Raw genomic sequence first — 21816 nt, 5'->3', positions numbered from 1 at the left:
GTAAAGCAGGGATGTCTGTTCGCGAAGATTAAATTATTATTTTTGGGTAAATTATGATAAATAAAAAATAATTTCCGAGAAGAGCGATAGCTTAGCTCATTAGAACGCTCGGACAGGTGTTCAGAAATTTTCTTTCAAATAATTGTAAGGCCTGAAATCACCAATTTACCATACACTTATACTACTGACAGTCGAAAGCGATCTTAATTTGAAACAGAAATATAGAAAATAATAATTTAATGTTTTCAGATTGCACCATGACAGTACACCAAAGCGTGTGTAAAGACTACATTGTTGAATGCAACAAACCAAAATCATCAAAGGTACGTGCACCTAAACACCACCAAACTGTTATACAATTTTCAATCTTATGGCAATTGAATAAGGTTCACATTTTACAGACCTCCGTCGGCAAATCCTTGAGCGCGGCAAGTGGTAAAAGTAGCAAGAGGAGTTCGGTCTCTAGCCAGTCACAAAACCCAAACAGGTATGTTAAAAAGGTTATCAATCTAAAATCAGGCATATTTGAATTTACTATTCGAACTCGGTTTTGACACTGGCACATTAACTGTAAAAAAAATAAACATTTTATTTTTAAAAGACCTCTAGCCATTTGACAGGCGCGGAGGCCTAGGCGGTTTTGCGTAGAATATATTTTGCGGCTTTATTTTTTAATTGCGCAAGGACTTTGGCCACGAGCGAACAGCCAAGCGGGCGCCATTTTACGCTATGCATTATCAATTTATTTGCGCGCAATAATGTGCAGGGTTTGTAATATGACCATTGACAAAACTTGGGTACTATTTAAACAAAATATTATATCGATATAATATAAGTTATCTCTGTTGTCATGACAGCCTATAAAAAGGACTGTGTTTATGTTATTAAACTGAGACTCTCAAACCGTTTTTATCACGTTTAACTTTTAAGAATATTTCTTGTTTACTTGTTCTCAAGTTTTCTTGATGGCTTGGCTGATTTATTTGTATTAATGACACATGCAAAGAAATGTTCAGTTGCTGGGTAGTCGACACTGCAAGTGTCCGCCATGACAGTGATTTGATTATAAGAAGATACACAAGTATGTGACACTGTGATATATTTTATTAAAAATAATCTTCAGTATATACACTCCTTCAATATATATACACTTATTTTATTTCGAATGCCTCGTTCCATTGCTAGTTTTCAGCCATTTTTGTATTGTTTTCAAACCTTCTTGTTAATTTTCTTTCGCTCTTTTGCCACTTTATGTTGTTCTATATGCTGGTTCTGTTTCTTTTTTATAATTAGTTGATTGTGTCGAACGTAATGTCTTCTTATAAAGAAAATCATTCAAATGTGGAAAAATTGAGGTGCCATTAAAACACATTTCTCACAAATTAAAGTTTTTTCCCAATTAAAACTAGTAAATTGGGTTTTTGAGTTATGTCACTTCTGTTTTTCCACCCGCGTCGCTGTCAAACCAGCCTAAAGACGCGCAGTCATAAGAATACAGATATAGAATCGAAACAGCGCAAACGCCAATCGCCGGACACTGGAAAAGAGACCTTGCGATACCTACCTACGGTTTCTATTCTTATGCGTGTGTTTATTTTCGCGGCACGCTAGCAAGAAGCAGTCGGGATGTTACTCGCCGTGGCGCCGCGTGGCTACAAAACTCGGCGTGCAGTAAGTGCGGGAATGCTGCGACATCGCGCTGTCTCTCTCTTACTCTCTCATCACACATGTCATGAGTCATCGTTTCGTTTCTCTCTTACTCGACTTCGGCGCGGTTATGTGATCCTGGTTGCGCGATTTGGTTTTGTTCGGTTATTTTGTTTTGTTAGATTTTTAGTTCTTAGGTAGATGGTTTATTTTTGAAGGTGAAGTGTCAATTGTTTTTTTTTGTACTAATAAATGTTAGATTAGTTTGCTTTTTAATCAAAAGTTGTTTTAAAACGCAAAATACAACATATAACTCATCTTAGGAGTTCTAACATTAAAATAAAGAACTAAGATAGTCGGAGACAGAACATAAAATATCAACAAGTCGATTTTAATAGTAGTTCATGCGACTGCTACATAATGATATGTATTATAACACGAGTGTGGGTTTATGAAACGAGCTGAAAGCGAGTTTTATAAAACATCACGTGTGTTTTAATGCCTAATTATGTACGGTTACATACACTGCTTTATCTACACCCATATTATAAGCTCTGGTGTGTTCAGGAACCGCATGTAACGACCGCCTTGCGGCATTTGATCAAATGATCACACACCAAATAAAACGTCATCTCGACTGATACTAGAAACGAGGTCAAATCAAAATACTTTGTTTTTGTAATCATAAAATCGATATTGATTGATGTAACAATTATGCAATAACATTTTCACAGAGATAAGAAATTTGATCTTACCAAACAGTTTACCTTTATGCTGGCCGTAATTCGCGGTTTATGAACGCATCATATCATCATCATACAGGCATTATGATATGTGTGTAGATAAAGTTTATAATTTAAAATATTTTTGTTCACACATCAATACGCCGTCTCTCCATACACATTACAAGATCTTCTAGCTGGTTCGTCTCATCCACAACGCCTTACTTGTGTATCTTTCTCTTGAGGTAGTTTCTGGTCGAAATTGTTGTCGTAGTTCGTTCTGATATTTTTTGTTTCGATTTGTTTTCGCTGAGGATTTTAGGTTCAGTGTGTCCGGGGAGGGATGCTCAGGCAGATTTTATTTCTCAAAATAAAGTGAAAACCGGGCAAGTGCGAGTCGGACTCGCGCACGAAGGGTTCCGTACCATAAAGCAAAAAAAAAAAAACTGAAAAAAATGCAAAAAGAAAACGGTCACCCATCCAAGCACTGACCACGCCCGACGTTGCTTAACTTTGGTCAAAAATCACGTTTGCTGTGTGGGAGCCCCACTTAAATCTTTATTTTATTCTGTTTTTAGTATTTGTTGTTATAGCGGTAACAGAAATACATCATCTGTGAAAATTTCAACTGTCTAGCTATCACACAGCCTGGTGACAGACAGACGGACGGACGGACAGCGAAGTCTTAGTAATAGGGTCCCGTTTTACTCCTTGGGTACGGAACCCTAAAAAAACGTAAAAAGTAGGTATTTATTTTCAAGAATATAGGTTAGAGTCAGACCAAGAATAGTCTTCAGCGGATTTGACATTAATTGACATTTTAATTTATTGAGTCTGTTTCTGAAGAAAGATAATTATATACGTACCTAGTAGGTGTAGTTTTTTATTCATTCGTCAGAATCTCAGCAAAATCCTTGTTATGGGAACCCTAATTATTAAAGTGATTTGTGAAAACCTGATGACAGTCAGTTTGGACCAAAACCATTATAAAGTAATAGTTACAACACTATTAGCAGAAAATGACTTGTAGGTATGAATGTGCAGTGGCGTAGCTAGGCGTGGGCGAAGTGGGCCGTCGCCCACGGCCTCGCGTCCAAAGGGATCTCGCGCGAGGCCCCTTCGGTGGGGCACATAGCTAGAAAGGGGCCTCACAGATGCGACGTCGCCCACAGCTAGATTAGTTCACGCTACGCCACTGCTGAATGTTTAAGGGTCCTGTCTAAGGGTTACACAAAGGTATAAAAAAAATATTGTTCTGCCTGGACGTCCCTGATACAATTTCAGAATATCTGTTCCGTATGTATTAAGTACATGTATATAAATTTGATTAAACTTTTTTTAACAAATCTGCATGAATTTCTTATTCAAACTGTGGAAGTGTTTTCTTTATACTGTCAATGGCTTCTTTTATTATTATTTAGGCTTTGCAGAGCGTGTTTTGTGATTGGTTTGTTGATAAACTTACAACTCTGTCGAAGGTGGTAAACCATAACCTAATGTTTCACGTGTTGCGTCGGTTGAGATTGACCCTGTTTGCATTTGACTTCGTTCCCCATATGGCAACACAGAAATATGTACTTAAATTAGTTTGAACAGGGTGGCCAAAAAATAACTACATTCCTACTACATCAGTTATTTTTATATGTACGTGTAGGGTTTGCACGACGGATCCGAAATGTATAGGAAGATCCGCAGATCCGGATAATTTCATACCTTTCGGATCCGGATTGCAGACCCTATGTACGTGCCTAGATAGATAAATTTTCAATTTACTAATACAGATCTACTTGGCGCGTAGACTTACATGTCGATTGATTGTGATATACATAATTTAAAAAAAAATGCTTTAGAGAAAATAGACACTTTAAAAGTAAGTAATATTAATAATCTGCCTACGTGCCTACTCAAATCTTGCTAAAATATGGATGTACCTCATATGAATCGTATAAGCTTATCGGTCGTTTTTGTTCCTTTTTAAACAAGTTTCTAGCCTGCGGCGTAGAACGACAAAAGATCAGACTATTTACTGAATAAATATTTACCATTAAAATGTCGCATTAACCTTTTGGACGCCAATGACCGATATATCCGCACCGCAGGTTCAACGCCAAAGACCGATTAATCGGTCACAGACCACAGAGCAACATAGACCTACGTCCATATGCATAAAGTTCAATTTCAGTTTTGACACTTCGGTGACGTGACGTGGCGTCTGAGTGACAGCTTATGTGTTTGACATGGCGTCGAAAAGGTTAAATTGTAACAAAACATAGTGGAATAAATTTAATTAAAACATGTATCATTATCATGTACATGGTTCATTTTCTGTGTTGCCATATTCGCTAACGCATGCTAGAAAGAGAATGACCTTTTATCTCGTTTCAGCACCGGCCACGTGTGCAATGACGACAAAGACTCCGACCACAAGCACGACCAAAGCAAGTAAGTCATCAACTCATCATTAATTATATTTATTTAAAATGATAAGATAAATGATTATTTTCAAATGCCGAAATCGATAATATCGATATCAAAGTAGTTCACAAAATCACTACACCTTATAAAACAAAGTCCCCCGCCGCGTCTGTTTGTGTGTTTGTATGTTCGAGATAAACTCAAAAACTACTGAACGGATTTTCATGCGGTTTTCACCTATCAATCACTTCAATAGAGTGATTCTTGAGGAAGAATTTGAGAACCCGCGTGAATCCGGGGCGGGTCCCTAATACAAAATATTGCATCTTATTTGCTACTCAATAATGTGTGCTCGTAATACCGTTACGTATAACCGTTTTATAACGTAATATCTACGTTATCTATTACAGACTTTTAGAAACATAATATTTGACTTAGATTTTTTTGTATCCTCGACTTATTATAGGCCCTCGCTTTGTGAAACGCCATCAAGTATATTATGATCTCGAACATAAAGGGCTCTTTTAACCCTTTATCCGGCTGACAGCTCAAAAATGACAATCCAATATCAGTCTTACTTCCTTAGGTTAGGGTTGGGTTAGGGTTAACCCGTCGTGTGCGGCCTGTAAAATATAATCATTGAAAAAGTGACCTTGAGATTTAAAACAATAGATTTAACTTCACACGCACGGATCCGTGTCTACAGCATACGAGGGGTCAAGGTTCCGTCATACATACAGTCTATAGTTCGTTTTTTTAAGCATTAGAAAGAACTTCTTCGAAAGAACGTCTTTTAATTGAAAAATGCTTTTTAAAAATCAATAACTATTATGAAAGCAGAAAAATATAAATGATCGTATTAGATTCATAATTGTTACATATTTGCCGAAAGTTATTTTTAAAACGTGTTTTTCAATTAAAACACAACACATCAAGATTGTTCACCTTATTTCTAATGTCAAAAAAACGAACTATACTATAATGAACGCTCTACGACATAACTATTTCCCTTTCAGTGCATCAGACGACGCAGGAGCGTCAGAGTGGCCGGAGGCCTACTTGACACCCGATCTGTTGGGTGAAGAGGCAATTTTACTAGGCCTGGGTGCCTCAGAGCCCGACACATGGGCTGCGGGCGCTCCGAAGGGGCTGGCTAAGTGAGTATCAACTATTTGCTATGTTCCGGCCATGGCCGCCCGACCAAGATATTCTAGGTAAATTCCTGATAATAGACATCGGTTACACGCTAATTCTGGCGTCAGTTCAGTCCATCATTCTATTCGAGTTTTGACTGATGCCAGAATGATGGAAAATGGACACGATTAGACGATCAGTCCAGACTGACAACAGACTGACAAAATTACGACAATAGAACTCGGTTACACGCTAAATCTTGAAACAGTCAGTCTCGAATTCGGTTTGAGGATCAACCGACTGAAAACCAAGATCATGGTTGTGAACCGTAACATCGTAAAGAAACCAAAAGCGATTGGAAACTGTGAAGTTGTATCATCGTACATATACTTGGGGACCTTGGGGTCATTGGTCTCAGACAGCGGAGGCTCCGTAGATGAAATCAAGCGACGCATAGCCATTACTAGGTCTGCAATGGAGAAACTCTGCAAGATATGGAGAGACCGTAACATCACAAAGGCAACGAAGACTCGCCTCGTAAGATCTCTCGTTTTCCCAGTGTTGCTTTACGGTGCTGAAACGTGGACAGTGAGAGAGAGTGAACGAAAACGCATTGATGCTTTGGAAATGTGGTGCTGGAGAAGGATGCTGCGGATATCATGGACTCAGCGTCGCACTAATATATCCATTCTCCAGGAGCTCAAAGTTATACAAAGACTCGGCAATCGTTCACTCTAGTATCCTTAGCTACTTCGGTCACGTTACGCGCAGGGAAGACGACGCCATGGAGAGGCTGGTAGTTCAAGGCAGAGTGGATGGCACAAGACCCAGATTGCGGCCTTTAATGCGATGGACCGACCAAATTAAAACTCTCACCGGGTCACCTTTAAATCTGTGCGTGCGGAATGCAATAAATAGAGAAGCATGGCGGGAAACAACAAAAAAGGCCGTACAACGACCTCAATGACCACGACTGCTCTGACAAGAGTATCCGACTAAGAAGGAGACACGCTAAATCTGGCGTCAGTCATTGTTGCATGACGCGAGACTGACACAAAGAGGTTACACGATCAGTCTCCTATCAGTTTTCTGTAATTCAAAATGGACTGACGAATATTATCTAAAATTTTAAATTTTCATCAGTCCAGACCATCAGTCCATCAGTCCGCGCATTACACGATAATTCCCCCGTCAGTCTGACCAGACTGATGGACTGAACTGACGCCAGAATTAGGGTGTAACCGATGTCATAGGGCAGGGCGCATAAAGCGTAAATTAACTATATAATAAATAAAACATTGTATTAACTATTTTATTCCAAGTATATGACTTAAAGAAATAACATGACTATGTAAATTATAAACATATGTCATATATAACTTAAAAAGTGACCAATGCCGCTTAGGGCAGGGGAATATGCATCTTCAGCATACGCGCCCTTACAAAATGGTTTAATCGAGAAATTTCGACCGATACCGCTGTAATATACCGGGTGTGGCCTTTAATATAAGCAAAAAGTTAAACTGTAGGCTGTACTCCTCATACTGACCAACATTTGTTCAGCGACTTTTAAAAATAACTTGAGGTTTGATTTTTAATACACTTTAAAGTTTATTCTAAGACGTAATGTATTGCGAATTTTGTTATGTTTAAGGCGTGACAAGCAACGTCAATCACAATGATATGGCGTGGCGATGGTGTCCATAGAAGATAATATTTATTTTGTATGAAAAATAGGGAGTCTAAATACTTCATAATTTTTAAAAGTTGTTGAACAAAAGTGTCACCATTTGAGGAGTACAATCTCGCCATTTGAGGAGTTTTAATTATTTGCTCGTGTTACAGGCCACACCCGGTAGATATGGCGTAGTGGTTATGGCATTAGGTGCTAATTCTGAAGTCGAGGTTTCAATTCCATTCCTAGGCACTGGATGCCTTACCACATGAATTTTGGGACTCAAATCGTGTGCAAATCAAAATCTCGTGATATAGCACTCACGTGTAATACATCCACTCAATAAAATTACTGTTTAGTACAGTCGCCATCAGATATATCGGAGCGGCCGTGGTGTTCACAATATCTGAACACGCACTCTAACGCCCTGACAATAGAGGCGTGTTCAGATATTTGTGAGCGCCTTAGCCGCTCCGATATATCTGATGGCGACTGTACAGGAGTTGTTACCCAGTAAGTTGGGAACCTACCTAAATAACCGGAACACTAAACAATCAAACTTTAGTATTCGACTATTTTAAATGCTCTATATCTAAACTTTTATGCATAGCCTCTACACCACAAGCTCATTATTTTCACATTACTACACCACAGTACTTAGAATTTCTATACATAGTACACTCGTTAGCATTGCTCTTTAGTATGTGTTAGGTTCTGTATCTGTAGCTCATTTATTCACTCCAGATTGAGTAAAATCGACACAATCTCTTAATGCACTTTAACTACATCTAGGTACACAAATATTGTCTATCAGTAGTCGATTAGTTGATATCCTCTATAACTTGAAATACATACTTTAATCTTGTTGTTATGTAAGCTGCTTTCAGGCATATTGAGTTTCGGTTCCAAGTTATCACAAGCACAACGTACAGTACACATTGTACTTATAATGGCTCCTCTACACGATGGGCCAACGCCGGCCACTCCAAGGGACGCATTTATGCGTTAGAGGGAGCAAGTGATATTGCTATCTCATTCTACCGCATGGCTGCGTCCCTTGGAGTGGCCGGCGTTGATCCATCGTGTAGAGGAGCCATAACGTTTAAATTTGAAGCCAAGTGTCTGGAAGTGACGGGGATCTTCCTGGACCCGTCGACTATACAAATTGTTTATTAAGTGTATTAGAAATTATGCAATATTGAACCCTATCACTTTGAAATAAACCTCAAAATCATCGTGAGAAATAAATATACTCCCTCAGCCAAAAGTTTTAAACTCTTAGCCATACTCTGTTAGTTGAATATATGTATTTGATTTTTATTATAGGACCAAACTATACACCGTGTTTTTTTTTTGATTTCCGTTAATTTCAATGGTGCATTCCTGAGCTTAAATCAAGTAACTTTCTCAAAGACACAGATATTCTAATTAACTCCATTTCGGAGATAATCAATAATTTATTTTTTTCCTATAAGGCCTCTACAAGCGTGTACACTTGCCTTAGGGCTGGTTTACGTATTGATTAGTGTTTAGAATGAGTTCATACATTTGCTACTAAACTTAAGTACAATCTCGGTCGAGCGATGTTCGAAATGACATTGATATGTCAAAGATTTCAATTGTTTGGTTGAGTTAAATGTAATGCCCGTGTTATTACAACGCTATATGCTACATTTAATTACTTCTTAAACTTTATTTTTTTGGAAAAAAAAAAATTTTTTTTTGAAAATTAACTATGCCATTTAGTTATCTTAAATGTACTTAACCATACCCCGAAGTTAACGGAATTCAATAAAAACACGGTGTATATCGCGTAAAATTCACCGTTGGCAGTTTTAAATGCCTTGACCGATTTTAGAGTCAGTTTTACGAGATTTTAGACTTGATCCCAAAAGTCGTTCAATATCGACCTAGCCGAGTATGGCTATAGGACACAGCTTAAATAACCGAATCGCTTAAAGCATTTAGTAACTAGAGATGTCATCGCTGTAATTTTCTTTACGAAACAGTCTGCCGATTTTGCGGGGGAGGGGACGTCAAATGTATTGCTATTTCTACATGAATTGTACGTATACGTAACGTACAAATAGCCATGTCAGTACAAAAGTTTGCACAATCGTGCAAGTTTTTCGGCAGAGGGTAAGCTCTTAATGGCCACTCCAGTAATATTAAATGCTCTAAGCAGGCGTGGCTCACTCCGCGATTTCGTCGCTTTGCTACAGTTAGCTAAAAGTACATCCGTTCGACCCCAATTTTGGGGTTTGCCATAAGCCGCGCGTGGCACTGTCGCCACCTAGCGGCCATATCTGTGCTGATCGTGATAGACGCGTTTTGTTAGAGAGTGAGTCTTCTGTACCTAGTACTATTATTTATTCTGTGCTCTAAGCCGAAACTCGACTTGCCTGCAGCACTCTCGTTCTATTTCTTTACCCACGATTCTATAGAGTAGTCGTAGTGCACCCGCTTCTTTCATTTCCTATTGCTTCGTAGAGCCGATGGCAACTATTGCGTAAAATTAGCATATTCACTTTCGCTTCCAGGGCCATCGGAGATCGGGAGACGAAGAGACAGGAGCATATATACGAGCTGATATTGACTGAGAAGCACCATTGCCTTACGATAAGGCTGATGCAAAAGGTAACGTTTACCGTGTGTAAGAACCCCAAACAAAATGTACAATCTGGTCAAGATCGCAGGGAATGGTCAAATGAGGACATGCAATGACTGGTCGTTGTGAATATCGTTGGGGGATAGACTATGGGCTACGATATTTAGCTTGTTTACTGCTAGCATAGTCACTATGCCAGCGGTAAACAAGCTAACTGCACAGAATTAGCATGAAAACATTACGTCTATTATTTGTCACATGAAAGTCGATGCAAAGGTATCTTGATATAACTATACCTACTTTGTTACTATTACATTTTCTATAACACTAAAGTAACACTTTAGTTAAACGAACCCTAACGAATATCTTTTTATAGATGTTCGCAGAAGGCATGCTCCGATTCCCCGGCATAAGCTCGGCTCAAGTATCCCGAATGTTCCCCTGCGTAGAAGAGCTATGGACGTTACACGCGGCCTTACTATCTCGACTACGAGCGAGGCAACGAGCGTCAGCGCAGATAGCGTCGGTGGCTGATATACTGGCTGACACCTTCGCTGCCCCGGCCAGGCACCGACTAAAGGCTGCTTATGGTAAGATTTGATAAGCCTAATACCTTAGGCTTTATCTCTATGTATAGTTACTATGGACGTTACACGCGGCCTTACTATCCCGGCTACGAGTGAGGCAACGAGCGTCGGCGCAGATAGCGTCGGTGGCTGATATACTGGCTGTCACCTTCGCTGCCCCGGCCAGGCACCGACTAAAGGCTGCTTATGGTAAGATCTGGTAAGCCTAATACCTTAGGCTTTATCTCTATGTATAGTTACTATGGACGTTACACGCGGCCTTACTATCCCGGCTACGAGTGAGGCAACGAGCGTCGGCGCAGATAGCGTCGGTGACTGATATACTGGCTAACACCCTCGCTGCTCCAGCCAGGCACCGACTAAAGGCTGCTTATGGTAAGATCTGATAAGCCACTTGAGGTTTTATCTCTATGTATGTATAGTTACTATGGATGCTACACGCCGCCTTACTATCTCTACGGGCACGGCAGCGAGCGTCAGCGCAAATCGCTTCTGTAGCTGATATCCTAGCTGACACCTTCGCTGTGCCGACCAGGCATTGACTAAAAGCCGCTTACGGAAATATTAGCTTTTAATGCATCTGTGAATTAAGCGTTACAGTACCTAATAAATTAAATTACACTTACCATAATAGTCCCAACACTTTGCACTGAATTTTAGTGTGCTTGGTGATTTATTGTAGTGACTATTTATCGTAGGTTTTATATAGCAACCAAGTAAATAAATACACTGAGAGAAAAATCATCACCAGGAATTAAAAAACAGTTCTGTACTGGGGGAAAAAATGAAGTTTTAGTAATAATTATGGACGTTTCACTATATCTGTAAAGTTTATTTATTTCTACAAACAGCTCAGTAATCCCAAATATAATTTCAACAAACAGATAATAGAAATTGCAAGGACTAATAGAAATTGCAAAAGTCAATTTGTTCCTATTAGTTAATTCTCCTTGTCCCCGGATTAAGTTTATTTTTGTAATTCTAAGTGTATTTTTGTTGTACTTTTCTCTCAGTGTACTCAATACCCACAATGGTCCATGCAAAAGAATCGCTGATCGGGTACTCAAATTAACCCATATTCAATTAAATTTATCTCTCAGGTGAATTCTGTTCCCGACATCGCGACGCGGTGGACGTGTTCAAAGAGTGCTGCGCGCGGGAGCCCCGACTAGCGCGGTTCATACGCAAGTGCCAACAGAACCCTTTGCTTAGGAAGAAGGTATGAAAACATACTCATATTTTACGATACATCATTTCTTATGCTTATCCAGGTATTTTTTGACAACGCTTGGCCGTCTATTATACCTAACACATTCAACAAATAATCCTTAGAGACTTAATTAGTTTATTGATTAAGTGTAACGTACTCATGCGAAAAAGAAATCAGTGTGTACAACAAGTTATGTGGTAGGTAACTGAATGTTCAACTTTTGATAACTAAAGTGATCGTATAAGTCGAGGCGTACACCGTACAGTGATATCTACTACGAAGCATGAATTTGTCTTAAACTTTACACATCTTAGGGTGGTATTCCACCTATGCAATATCTTTGTGAAATGTGTGTTGTAGGGTGGTTCAAAAAACATTTTTTTTTATTTTCCGCTGGGGCACCCCCTTATTTTGTTACACTTATTATGCTGATAAAATATACCAAGTTTCGTAATTTTATCTCAACTACAAGGGGGTGCTCAACCACTTTGAAAATTTTGTATGTTGTATGAAAACAAAAAAAAACAAGTATTTATTATTCAGAATTTTATTTAAGTATCTGTTTTCACATTATTTGCACATATGATTTATAAGTTTTTAAGTAGAAAATCTATTTTTTATAATTTTTCAAAAGTAAGATTTTTAAAATTTCACCTAAAAAAATCATTAAAAATAGAAATAAAAATGGTTTTTCACCAAATAACTTTTAAATCACACTTTCAAATAATGTGAAAACTACTACGTACATAAAACTCAAAAAAATAATAACTTGATTTTTTTGAATTTCATACAATTTCAAAGTGTTTGAGCACCCCCTTGTAGTTGAGATAAGATTACAAAACTTGGCATATTTAGTCAACAGAACAAGTGTAACAAAATGAGAGGGTGCCGCTTCTTCTAGCTAGAGTTTGAATTTTTCCCATACAAAGGTGAACCACCCTAGTGTGTTGCGTCTCACATTTTGCTTAATGAGAGAGTGAGACACAATGGCATTGGACAGGTGGAATCCCACTTAAGAATCAATAAATTTCGGGTATTTCAGACGACATTATTAACGTTCGACCTTCGATAATGGATAACACTTTCACATATTGCGGACTTACAGTAATCAACAATTTTCTATGACAGGGTGTCCCAGAGTGCGTGTTATTCGTGGCACAGAGGCTCACCAAATATCCCCTGTTATTGGAACCTTTACTGAAGACGGCAGGAGATGATATCAACGAGAGGGAACTCCTGCAGAAAGCGCTGTGCGGCGTTAAGGTAAACTTTTTTTTTCTTGAAGTTACGTTTGGAACTAGACTATAACAATGTTTTGAAGTAAAGGAAAATCGGTATTTACTGTCGTGCGAGGCTCAAAATCGCTGAGTTGCGATTACGAATACCAGCTTGACGCTCTAAAAACTGAGCTATCGAGGGTTGCCCGTTGACTTTTTTAGTTTATTTTGACTCTCGCTTGAGTAATGCCCGATTTAGACGATGCGAGAACTCACATGCGAGTTTCATACCATTGCGGGTTTTGATCGGTAGGTTGAATTGGACGTAATCAACAGTCCGCAATGTAACTAAAATCGCTTACGAGTTCGCGCGCCGTCTAAATCAGCCCTAAGTTAATTTTTATATTTTTCCTTTCATTCAAAACGTTGTGTACTCGTTAGCAGACGTCTCTGTTAATACAAAATTAATTAAAGTTTTAGTAACTTGGAATTTGACGTCGTATATCTTTGATAATGATAATAATTTTTATTTATCTTGAAACAGGAAATTTTAGTAGACGTGGACAACCAGGTGGCAGCGAAAGAGCGAGAAGACAGAAAACTGGAGATTTACCACCGGATCGACGCGAAGTCGTTCGCCAACTTCCGCGGGCGCAAGTTTAAGAAGAGCGACATACTGCAAGGGAACAGGAGTCTTAAGTGAGTGTTATTAGAGTTCAAATTAGAATAACGACTTCTGCTGAACTAGTTTAAACCTTGTATGTAAGTTAAGGGCAATAAAGCCTAATTGTCTGATTGAAGCCCTATGCACTTAAAGGGGTTCCTTTAATAACACAACACAACCTGTCTTGGCTCCTCTACACGATGGGCCAACGCCGACCACTCCAAGGGACGCATTTATGCGTTAGAGGGAGCAAGTGATATTGCTATCTCATTCTACCGCATGGCTGCGTCCCTTGGAGTGGCCGGCGTTGGCCCATCGTGTAGACGAGCCATTAAATGTTGTCCGTAGGAGAGACAACGTTGGTTTTAAAAGCTGTGTTTGAGTAATTCATACTATTTGAGTTCAACTTAAAAGGGCACAATCGGAGGACTATTTTACGTCTTCGCTGAATACTGTCAAATCTAAAGATTCCAATAAATAGGGAGTATTACTGCAATGTTCTGCTGCCAGAGTGCAGCACTAGTGCACATAGTAAACAATAGAGGAACTTACACATGCTGGGCCTTAAACAGTTTATTGACAAGTTTTTTTTTTTCATTATGACATTGATGCAACAGGGCGGTTTGTTTACAAGTGGCCTCGAAAGCGGAAATCGAAATTTCGTTATCTGCCTCTCTATCGATCGAATAGGCAAGAATGATAGAGAGGCAGAAACTGAACTGACGCTCTCTACGCAGAGTTTTTGTGATATAATAATATTCCCTATTGGCACGCTTGTTCTATCCTGAGCTGACAATATTGCAAAAATATTTTAGTAGTAGTAGTAGTAAAATACTTTATTGTACAAAAAACAAAACAAAACAGGAAAAATAACATTCGTCATTAGTACAAAGGCGAACTTATCCCTTTAAGGGATCTCTTCCAGTTAACCTTTGAGCAATTGAGGGAGAATTGGAGACGGTAGACATCCGTACTGTACCAACAGCGTAAATAAAAGAACAAGAAAAGAAAATTATAATGATAATAAAAACGTAAAGTTTCTTAGTTAATTATAATATTAGCAACTTACCTACAACAAATATATACATATATACACAACTAAATACATATATATTCTATAATACATATTACATATATACAAAAACTACAATATTTATATTAAAATATATTATTTTCAAAGATATATAAAGATATTTTATTTTAAAAGAGTATTTTTTTCAGGTTCGAAGGGGTAGCGACATTAATGCAGGGTCGCAGCAAAATGCAGACGCTCCTAGTGATCGTATTGACTGATGTCCTGTTCTTTCTGCATGACAATAACAACAAATACACATTCTTCACACCCGACAATAAGGTAATTATTATAATGCATATTTTACAGCCCAAAAATGTTATCTGTAATGTAACATTCCTGTCTCATTTCCATCTTCCATCTCATTTCCACGTTGCGCCTAAATATCGCCAAACCAACAAAGATGGCAAATTTATTACCCAGTCATCTTACTTTTATGCCAATTTTCTACTAAAATTATATAGAGTCTATCTTCGCTGACTCTGCCCCAAGGATTACTCGCTGCGTATGAAATATTCGACTTTTTTACAGACTGGAGTGGTATCGCTAGTAAAACTGCTAGTTCGCGAGAAGGCAGGCGCCGAAGGCCGGGGGCTGTACCTGATTTGCAGCGGGCCCGCCGAGCCTGAGATGTTCGAGCTGCGGGTACACCGGCCCAAGGACATCCACGCGTGGATACACAATATCAGGTGCGCAGGATAGACGCAAGACACAATGAATCTATACTCTGGCGCAGCGACCTTGTCAGTGGCAGATTTAAAAAAAGTATGCCCAAATAGAAAATTTGAATTTCTGACCTTTTTCTACTGACAAGTTGGCTGTATTTCAGTGTAAAATGTCCAAATGCATAGACATACACCTAGGTGACTGACTTCGTTGCGCTCGTTCAACGATAATGCTATACTTGGCCAAGCAAATCTTGTCACTAGACAAAGCCGGCTAGAAAAATTTGAAAAATCGCGGGTTAGCAACACTGTTTTCTCATCTGTGTTTTAACTGTGGAATGTAGATCGTGAATGACAGCCATCTTGTTTGTTTACATTCTAAATCGTTGCTGTTTCAAAAGAAATTTCCGGTGTTACCATTAAATACCAATATCTTAAATAAAATTGTGCATGAACTTAAGCAAAGTCAAGGTGCCTACAATGTACAATCACGCTTATTGATCGTAAATATTTGTAAAATTTGAGGTTATGTGTTATGTTCATGTACATTGCTGCTTTTCTTAGCGCAAAAACTTATCTTTGAGTGTTGTCGTACTTCACTTTGCTGTACATTGCTACTGACATACTTTGCTTGACGGACTATATATTCGATAGGTTGGCGGTATCGCAGTGTCCGTCGGAGGTGGAGGACACGGAGGGCGCGCACGCGTCCGCCGAGGAGCGCCAGCGCGCGCTCGACGCCCGCCACGAGAGCATAAGACTGATCACTGGTGAGTGCGACACACTGCTTTATTACATTACGTATAAGGTTCAAAATTATTTGAGCTGAATTAGGGTCTTATGCAAAAACTAACAAAGCATTCAAGGTTTAATGGCCTATGAGTGCACCATATTAAATTGAACAAGCGCTCTTACGGCTCGGCCACGACATTGCGCGACTGGCGGCGACGGCGGCGGCAACCATAGGTTGGATCGAGACACAGCGATCGGGCCTTTCGTTACCACCTATGGTTGCCGCCGCCTCCGCCGCCGGTCAGGCAAAGTCGTGGCCGAGCTGTTACGTAGTTTCATGTTGAGAAAAATAGTACGAATTGAAATGGCTGAGAAAGTGAAGTCATTAAACGGTTAAAACACTATTTAATCCCAGAGGACATATGCAATTATTTAATTGATTACTGATGAGTCCATCGTAGAATATGTAAAGTACTTAGACCTCATCTGTAAATTAATTTACAAAAATGCCTTCAAACCGTGACACCTCATACCTGGATTACTTGGAGATAATGACTTTAAAGCCTCTTTATAGTGAAAACAGTCTTTATTTCGTTTATGTATTTCTACCATTGACTTATATTTTACTTCGTAAGGACGGGCCTTTGAATTCGAATCAATTGTGCAGTCTAACGCCTCAACGCGATTGGTTCATGACACGAGTTCTCATCGCGCGCGCGATTGGTCGCAACTAGTTGCGTTAGACTGCACGATTGGCTCGAATTCGTGCGTGACACCTCTGAACTTGCACCATTCTTAGTGCCCGTAAGGCCCGTTTTTACTATTTACGAAGTAATATGTAGGTACATAAGTCAAAGATTAAAACTCAATTGTATTGTACTGAATATCATACGATATGCAGTTTTGTAACTATTCTTCTTTGTATAACAGTAGACGTAGTTTTCCTACAATGTAGAATAGCAATAGTTTTCGAATTTCACTGCTTATGTATACATTTTATTGGACAGATGAGACTCCATGGTGGCAAATAGAAGGTGATTTAATAACTCTAGATGGTTGCATGTATGCATGACAGATGTACAGATCTTTCTCTTAGTACCTCTATATAAGATTTTTCTTTTTTTATTCAATAAAAAATACATAGCAATAAATTACACATATTTTTTCGCCAAACTGCATGACAGTTTGTTGGCGAAATACACAGCAATATATTGTGATAATACTAATCCTATTATGATACATTAAATTAAGTATTCAAAATAACAATGAATCTTCGTGTTTAACCATAACACGACTATCAATATTACGTAAATTATAAATAGTTGTTTATCCGTGCGAAATATACATTTGATACAATTGTGCCTACTTTAGAGTCCTAAATTTAAAAAAAGCATGTAAAAATTAACATTACAATGCTTATACGGAGGTACATCTACATGTATAATGTTTTAGTTTATTTAATACTATTTTCGTTACAGATTTATGAATGAAATAGCATTGTAAAACTGATGTATTATATTAGAACCTCATTTTAGATAGTATGTACTAGGTCTTAGAATATTAGAAACCAAATAGATAATATGACTTATTTTTATTACCAAATACATTATTGAGCGGTGGTATTCTCTGAGTAGCTAAAGCTATATCGTATATTGTTGGACGCCCGAGAGCGAGCGAAGGCCCATAAATACAGCTGTCTCGGCGCCAACTACGAGTTCGTAGCTTTTGGCGTCGAGACACTCGGACCGTGGGGTAGGGGAGCGCGTGGGCTCCTTAAGGAGCTTGGTAAGCGGTTAAGGGAGGCAACAGGGGCCTCTCGCGCGGGCAGCTTTCTCGCGCAAAGGATTGCTATCGCTATACAGCGCGGGAATGCTGCCTGCGCGATGGGCACCTTACCGAGGGGCCTGAGCGTAGAAGGTAGGTTTTAGGGATTTTTATTTTTTTGATAGGTTTAGTTTTAGTTAATTTATTTTTTAGGTACTTGTATTAAGTTTGTTATATAATTATGTAATTTTCAATAAGAAATAAATTAAACTTGTTGTATAATTGTAAATTCAAATTCCTGCTTGTTAGATGTGGATAAAACTAGAAACAAAGTACATATCCACAACAACATGTAGAATAGATACTGAAATATTTCTTAGGAAATATTACTTTGAATTTGTATTCATGTTAGATTCATCATCATAGCATAATTTATATGTAAAATTACGTTATGTGCAATTTATTATTAGGTAATAAGTTTATTACGTTATGTGCAGTACAAAAATTTAAAAAGTTTTTTTTTTATATGAATGTTCCGCTTCCAAATATACTTGTAAATCTAACGAATGTGAGAAGGCAAGTCGTACATGCTAAAATTTAATTTAATGTCTGACTTATATTCTAAGGCTTCTGCTACACCTGTAAATAATCGAGCAGTTTTACTATAATTTATTTATTATTAATAAAATACGTTTGCTTATTAATATTCACACTAAATAACTAGATATAGGTTTCTTTGTCTCTGCTAAGGCTTTAATTATTTTATCCTAATTATTTTCTCGTTGAAAATGGCAGCAGAAATGTGGCTTTCCATGAGAGGGGTCCTTCTGCTTCATGTACAATAAGGGCCTTTCTATCAGAATCTCTGTTCGAATTTCAGATAAAAAGGACCTTATTGCAATTGAAGCATAAGGTCCCTTCCGTTATGGAAAGCCACAAATGTATTTGTATTTTGTTATGTATATGTGACATGGCATGTTTTGTGCCAACAGAGGCGTTGCGTGTGAAGGACAGAGAGCACGCGACACTGCTAGAAGAGAAAATGGCACTGCACATGAAAATGGTGGGACACACGGGCACCTCGACGTTAGACGTGCCCAGCTCAGGTCAGTACTTACAGCTTATTCGTCAATATGTGGTTATAGTACATTATTGTCGAGGCTCGGAAGTAGCTACTTGCAGGCTGAGGATTCGTTTTAAACGGACGACCTTGGGAGTCCGTTTAATTGAATCCGAAGCCAGCAAGTAGCCTTCCAGCCGAGTCATATATAGTGCTTTTCTCAAAAATGGTGCAAGAAATATAAATATCATAGAAATATTTTACAAAAGCAACGTTCTTACATATATATTTTGACAGAAATAAGCCCTTGCCGCCTTTTTATTTTTTTAATAAAAAAATAGAAGTGTATTTTTCTGCCAAAAATACGCCAACCTATTTGAGACATGTAAATAGTCGCGGTACTAATCATCTGTTTGGCTGTTTAATGGGCCTGTGCCTTCATTTGATATGGTCATTCAACTTTTAAAAAGTTTGGAACTCGACAAATAATGGAATTTGTATGCAACATTGCAGTCCCAAAATCGAGACTGCAATGTTTTTAACTTTTTAATTTTTGACTGACCATAAACTACGCGCTTCGCGACCTATTTTTTAGACGGCAAAGTCGACTTTGCCGTCCATTTTTGAGAAAAAGAATTTTATTCATCCCAAATGAAATATACATTTCACTTAATGAGATACATGCACTAATTCTATTCTATGCTTATTCGTTAGTTTGCGCCCGTGAGCGACAATTTGATTCTAATTACAATTTTTAAATTCATTACACTAAGTAGTAAGTATATCCTCTAGCCGCCCAGAGACCTATAAACAAGTCTCGTGTTCCATTCTAATTTGAACTTTCTGTTGACAAAATAAAATTTAATTTTGCTTGGCAAGGTTTGACGTATGGGCGGCTAGAGGATATACAAGTAGGTAAATATAGCTGTATAGTAAGTAACAATATAGAATAGAATACTGTTTGCTGGCACACTGGCATAAATATAGAGGCAGACAACAGGCGGTCATATCGGTAAAGAACGATCTATTGCAGACAAGCTTTGGGTAGCGGAAACAGAGAAATTAATCGACAAACTAGGTGTTGCATAAAACGTTATGAAGCCCGCATTCATACACACAATAAATTACAGTAAATAAACATACGCTTATCTTATATGGAATACAAATATACATACATACTCGTTAACATACTTATAAAATAAACCGAAATATAGCTAAATACGAGTATAACACCAACATGTCACATAACCAGATACACACACAACATGGTTCTGGTTGTTTAAATAAGGAAAGAAATTCTAAGCTTATCTCCTAAATATTTTCTCATTGTCATACACTATTTATTCCTGGACTTACTTATAATTGTAAATGTAAGGGCCCGAAATTAATACAACAAAATACGTCGTTAAAACGCTATTTTAGTCTAAAAATTACAAGCATGTCACCCAGACTTTACAACGAAACTACAACGAAGTTACTATTTCTGATTGTCTGTTTGCTTCACAGGTGTGAATACAGTATTTCCCGGGGGCTTGGTGTTCCCCGACTATGTGCGGCTAGCAGCCCCACAGCCAGACACGCACGCGCTATGGCAGGAGGTGTGCCGCGTCGTCAAGGTAAAACATTCACATTTCGTTCGCTCTAGTGCCTATTTCCATACCCCCTACTATCTTAGGGTGGTATTCCACCTGTCCAGTTTCTATAACCAATGTGCATTGCGTCTCACTCTCTCATTAAGCACAATGTAAGACGCAAATACACATAGAAATTTGACAGGTGGAATACCGCCCTTAGGTCTATATCTTTCGAATGGTATATTACGTCAGACGAAAGATTTGGTGAATTTTTTACATTTTTAATTAAATTATACGCTATATAGGTAAGTGCTGAATCTCTTTACGCTTACTATTTCTAAGGCCATAATTCGGAGCCTCTTTCTGATCTCATTGCGCACATTTTTAAACAAATTTAAGTTGGCCTGAAGTAACCAACGAACTTTTGTACGTGTGCACAATATATTTTTCTGTATTTCGACCATTATTATGTTCAATGTATTTTGTCATAATACATGCCATATCTGCCATACAGGACGCGCTGGAAGCATCGAGCGGTGCTTGGAGCGGTAGCAGCGCTTTAGGACGAAGTACGAGCTCAGCGGGCGAGCGACATTCGTGCGCCTACGAAAGCCCCGCGCTACCGAGGCGGGCGGATACCTTCGCCGGCTTTGATGCCACCACGAACCGACACAGAGGTAAGAGACGGCTATATCTGTGTTACAAGTGTCTGAGCAGGACGGTGATCAGAGCAGGTTGCAATAGGTTGAAGTATTTCAGCGAGCGACATTCGTGCGCCTACGAGAGCCCCGCGCTACCGAGGCGGGCGTACCTTCGCCGGTTTCGATGCCACCACGAACCGACACAGAGGTAAGAGACGGCTATATCTGTCTTACAAGTGTTTGAGGAGGACGGTGATCAGAGCGGGATGCAATAGGTTGAAGTACTTCAGCGAGCGACATTCGTGCGCCTACGAGGGCCCCGCGTTCCCGAGGCGGACGGATACCTTCGCTGGTTTCGATGCCACCACCAACAGACACAGTGGTAAGAGACAGCTATATCTGTGTTACAAGTGTCTGAGCAGGACGGCA

The 21816-nt window shown here is 38.8% G+C and overlaps 2 protein-coding genes across 2 annotated transcripts in view; one reads left to right on the top strand and one right to left on the bottom strand.

Annotated features, from left to right (window-relative positions):
• Window positions 1-21816, bottom strand: part of LOC134678739 (uncharacterized) — a 336630-nt gene that overhangs the window by 75110 nt on the left and 239704 nt on the right. The gene's annotated exons all lie outside the window — the stretch shown is intronic.
• LOC134673034 (rho guanine nucleotide exchange factor 18) overlaps window positions 1-21816 on the top strand; it is a 49187-nt gene that overhangs the window by 7761 nt on the left and 19610 nt on the right. Inside the window, exons 9-24 of the mRNA XM_063530974.1 lie at window positions 250-323; window positions 402-487; window positions 4755-4811; window positions 5801-5941; window positions 10134-10230; window positions 10578-10791; window positions 11889-12007; window positions 13127-13261; window positions 13760-13914; window positions 15101-15233; window positions 15483-15640; window positions 16271-16386; window positions 17356-17382; window positions 19105-19218; window positions 20679-20788; window positions 21261-21423. Of these exons, the coding sequence (XP_063387044.1) occupies window positions 250-323; window positions 402-487; window positions 4755-4811; window positions 5801-5941; window positions 10134-10230; window positions 10578-10791; window positions 11889-12007; window positions 13127-13261; window positions 13760-13914; window positions 15101-15233; window positions 15483-15640; window positions 16271-16386; window positions 17356-17382; window positions 19105-19218; window positions 20679-20788; window positions 21261-21423 (1899 nt within the window). The remainder of the gene's footprint in view (window positions 1-249; window positions 324-401; window positions 488-4754; window positions 4812-5800; window positions 5942-10133; window positions 10231-10577; window positions 10792-11888; window positions 12008-13126; window positions 13262-13759; window positions 13915-15100; window positions 15234-15482; window positions 15641-16270; window positions 16387-17355; window positions 17383-19104; window positions 19219-20678; window positions 20789-21260; window positions 21424-21816) is intronic.

This window comes from Cydia fagiglandana, chromosome 2, assembly GCF_963556715.1.
Source record: "Cydia fagiglandana chromosome 2, ilCydFagi1.1, whole genome shotgun sequence".
In the NCBI taxonomy this organism is placed as follows: domain Eukaryota; kingdom Metazoa; phylum Arthropoda; class Insecta; order Lepidoptera; family Tortricidae; genus Cydia; species Cydia fagiglandana.
Note: the sequence above shows the minus strand (reverse complement) of the source record. Positions and strands in the feature narration are given on the sequence as shown.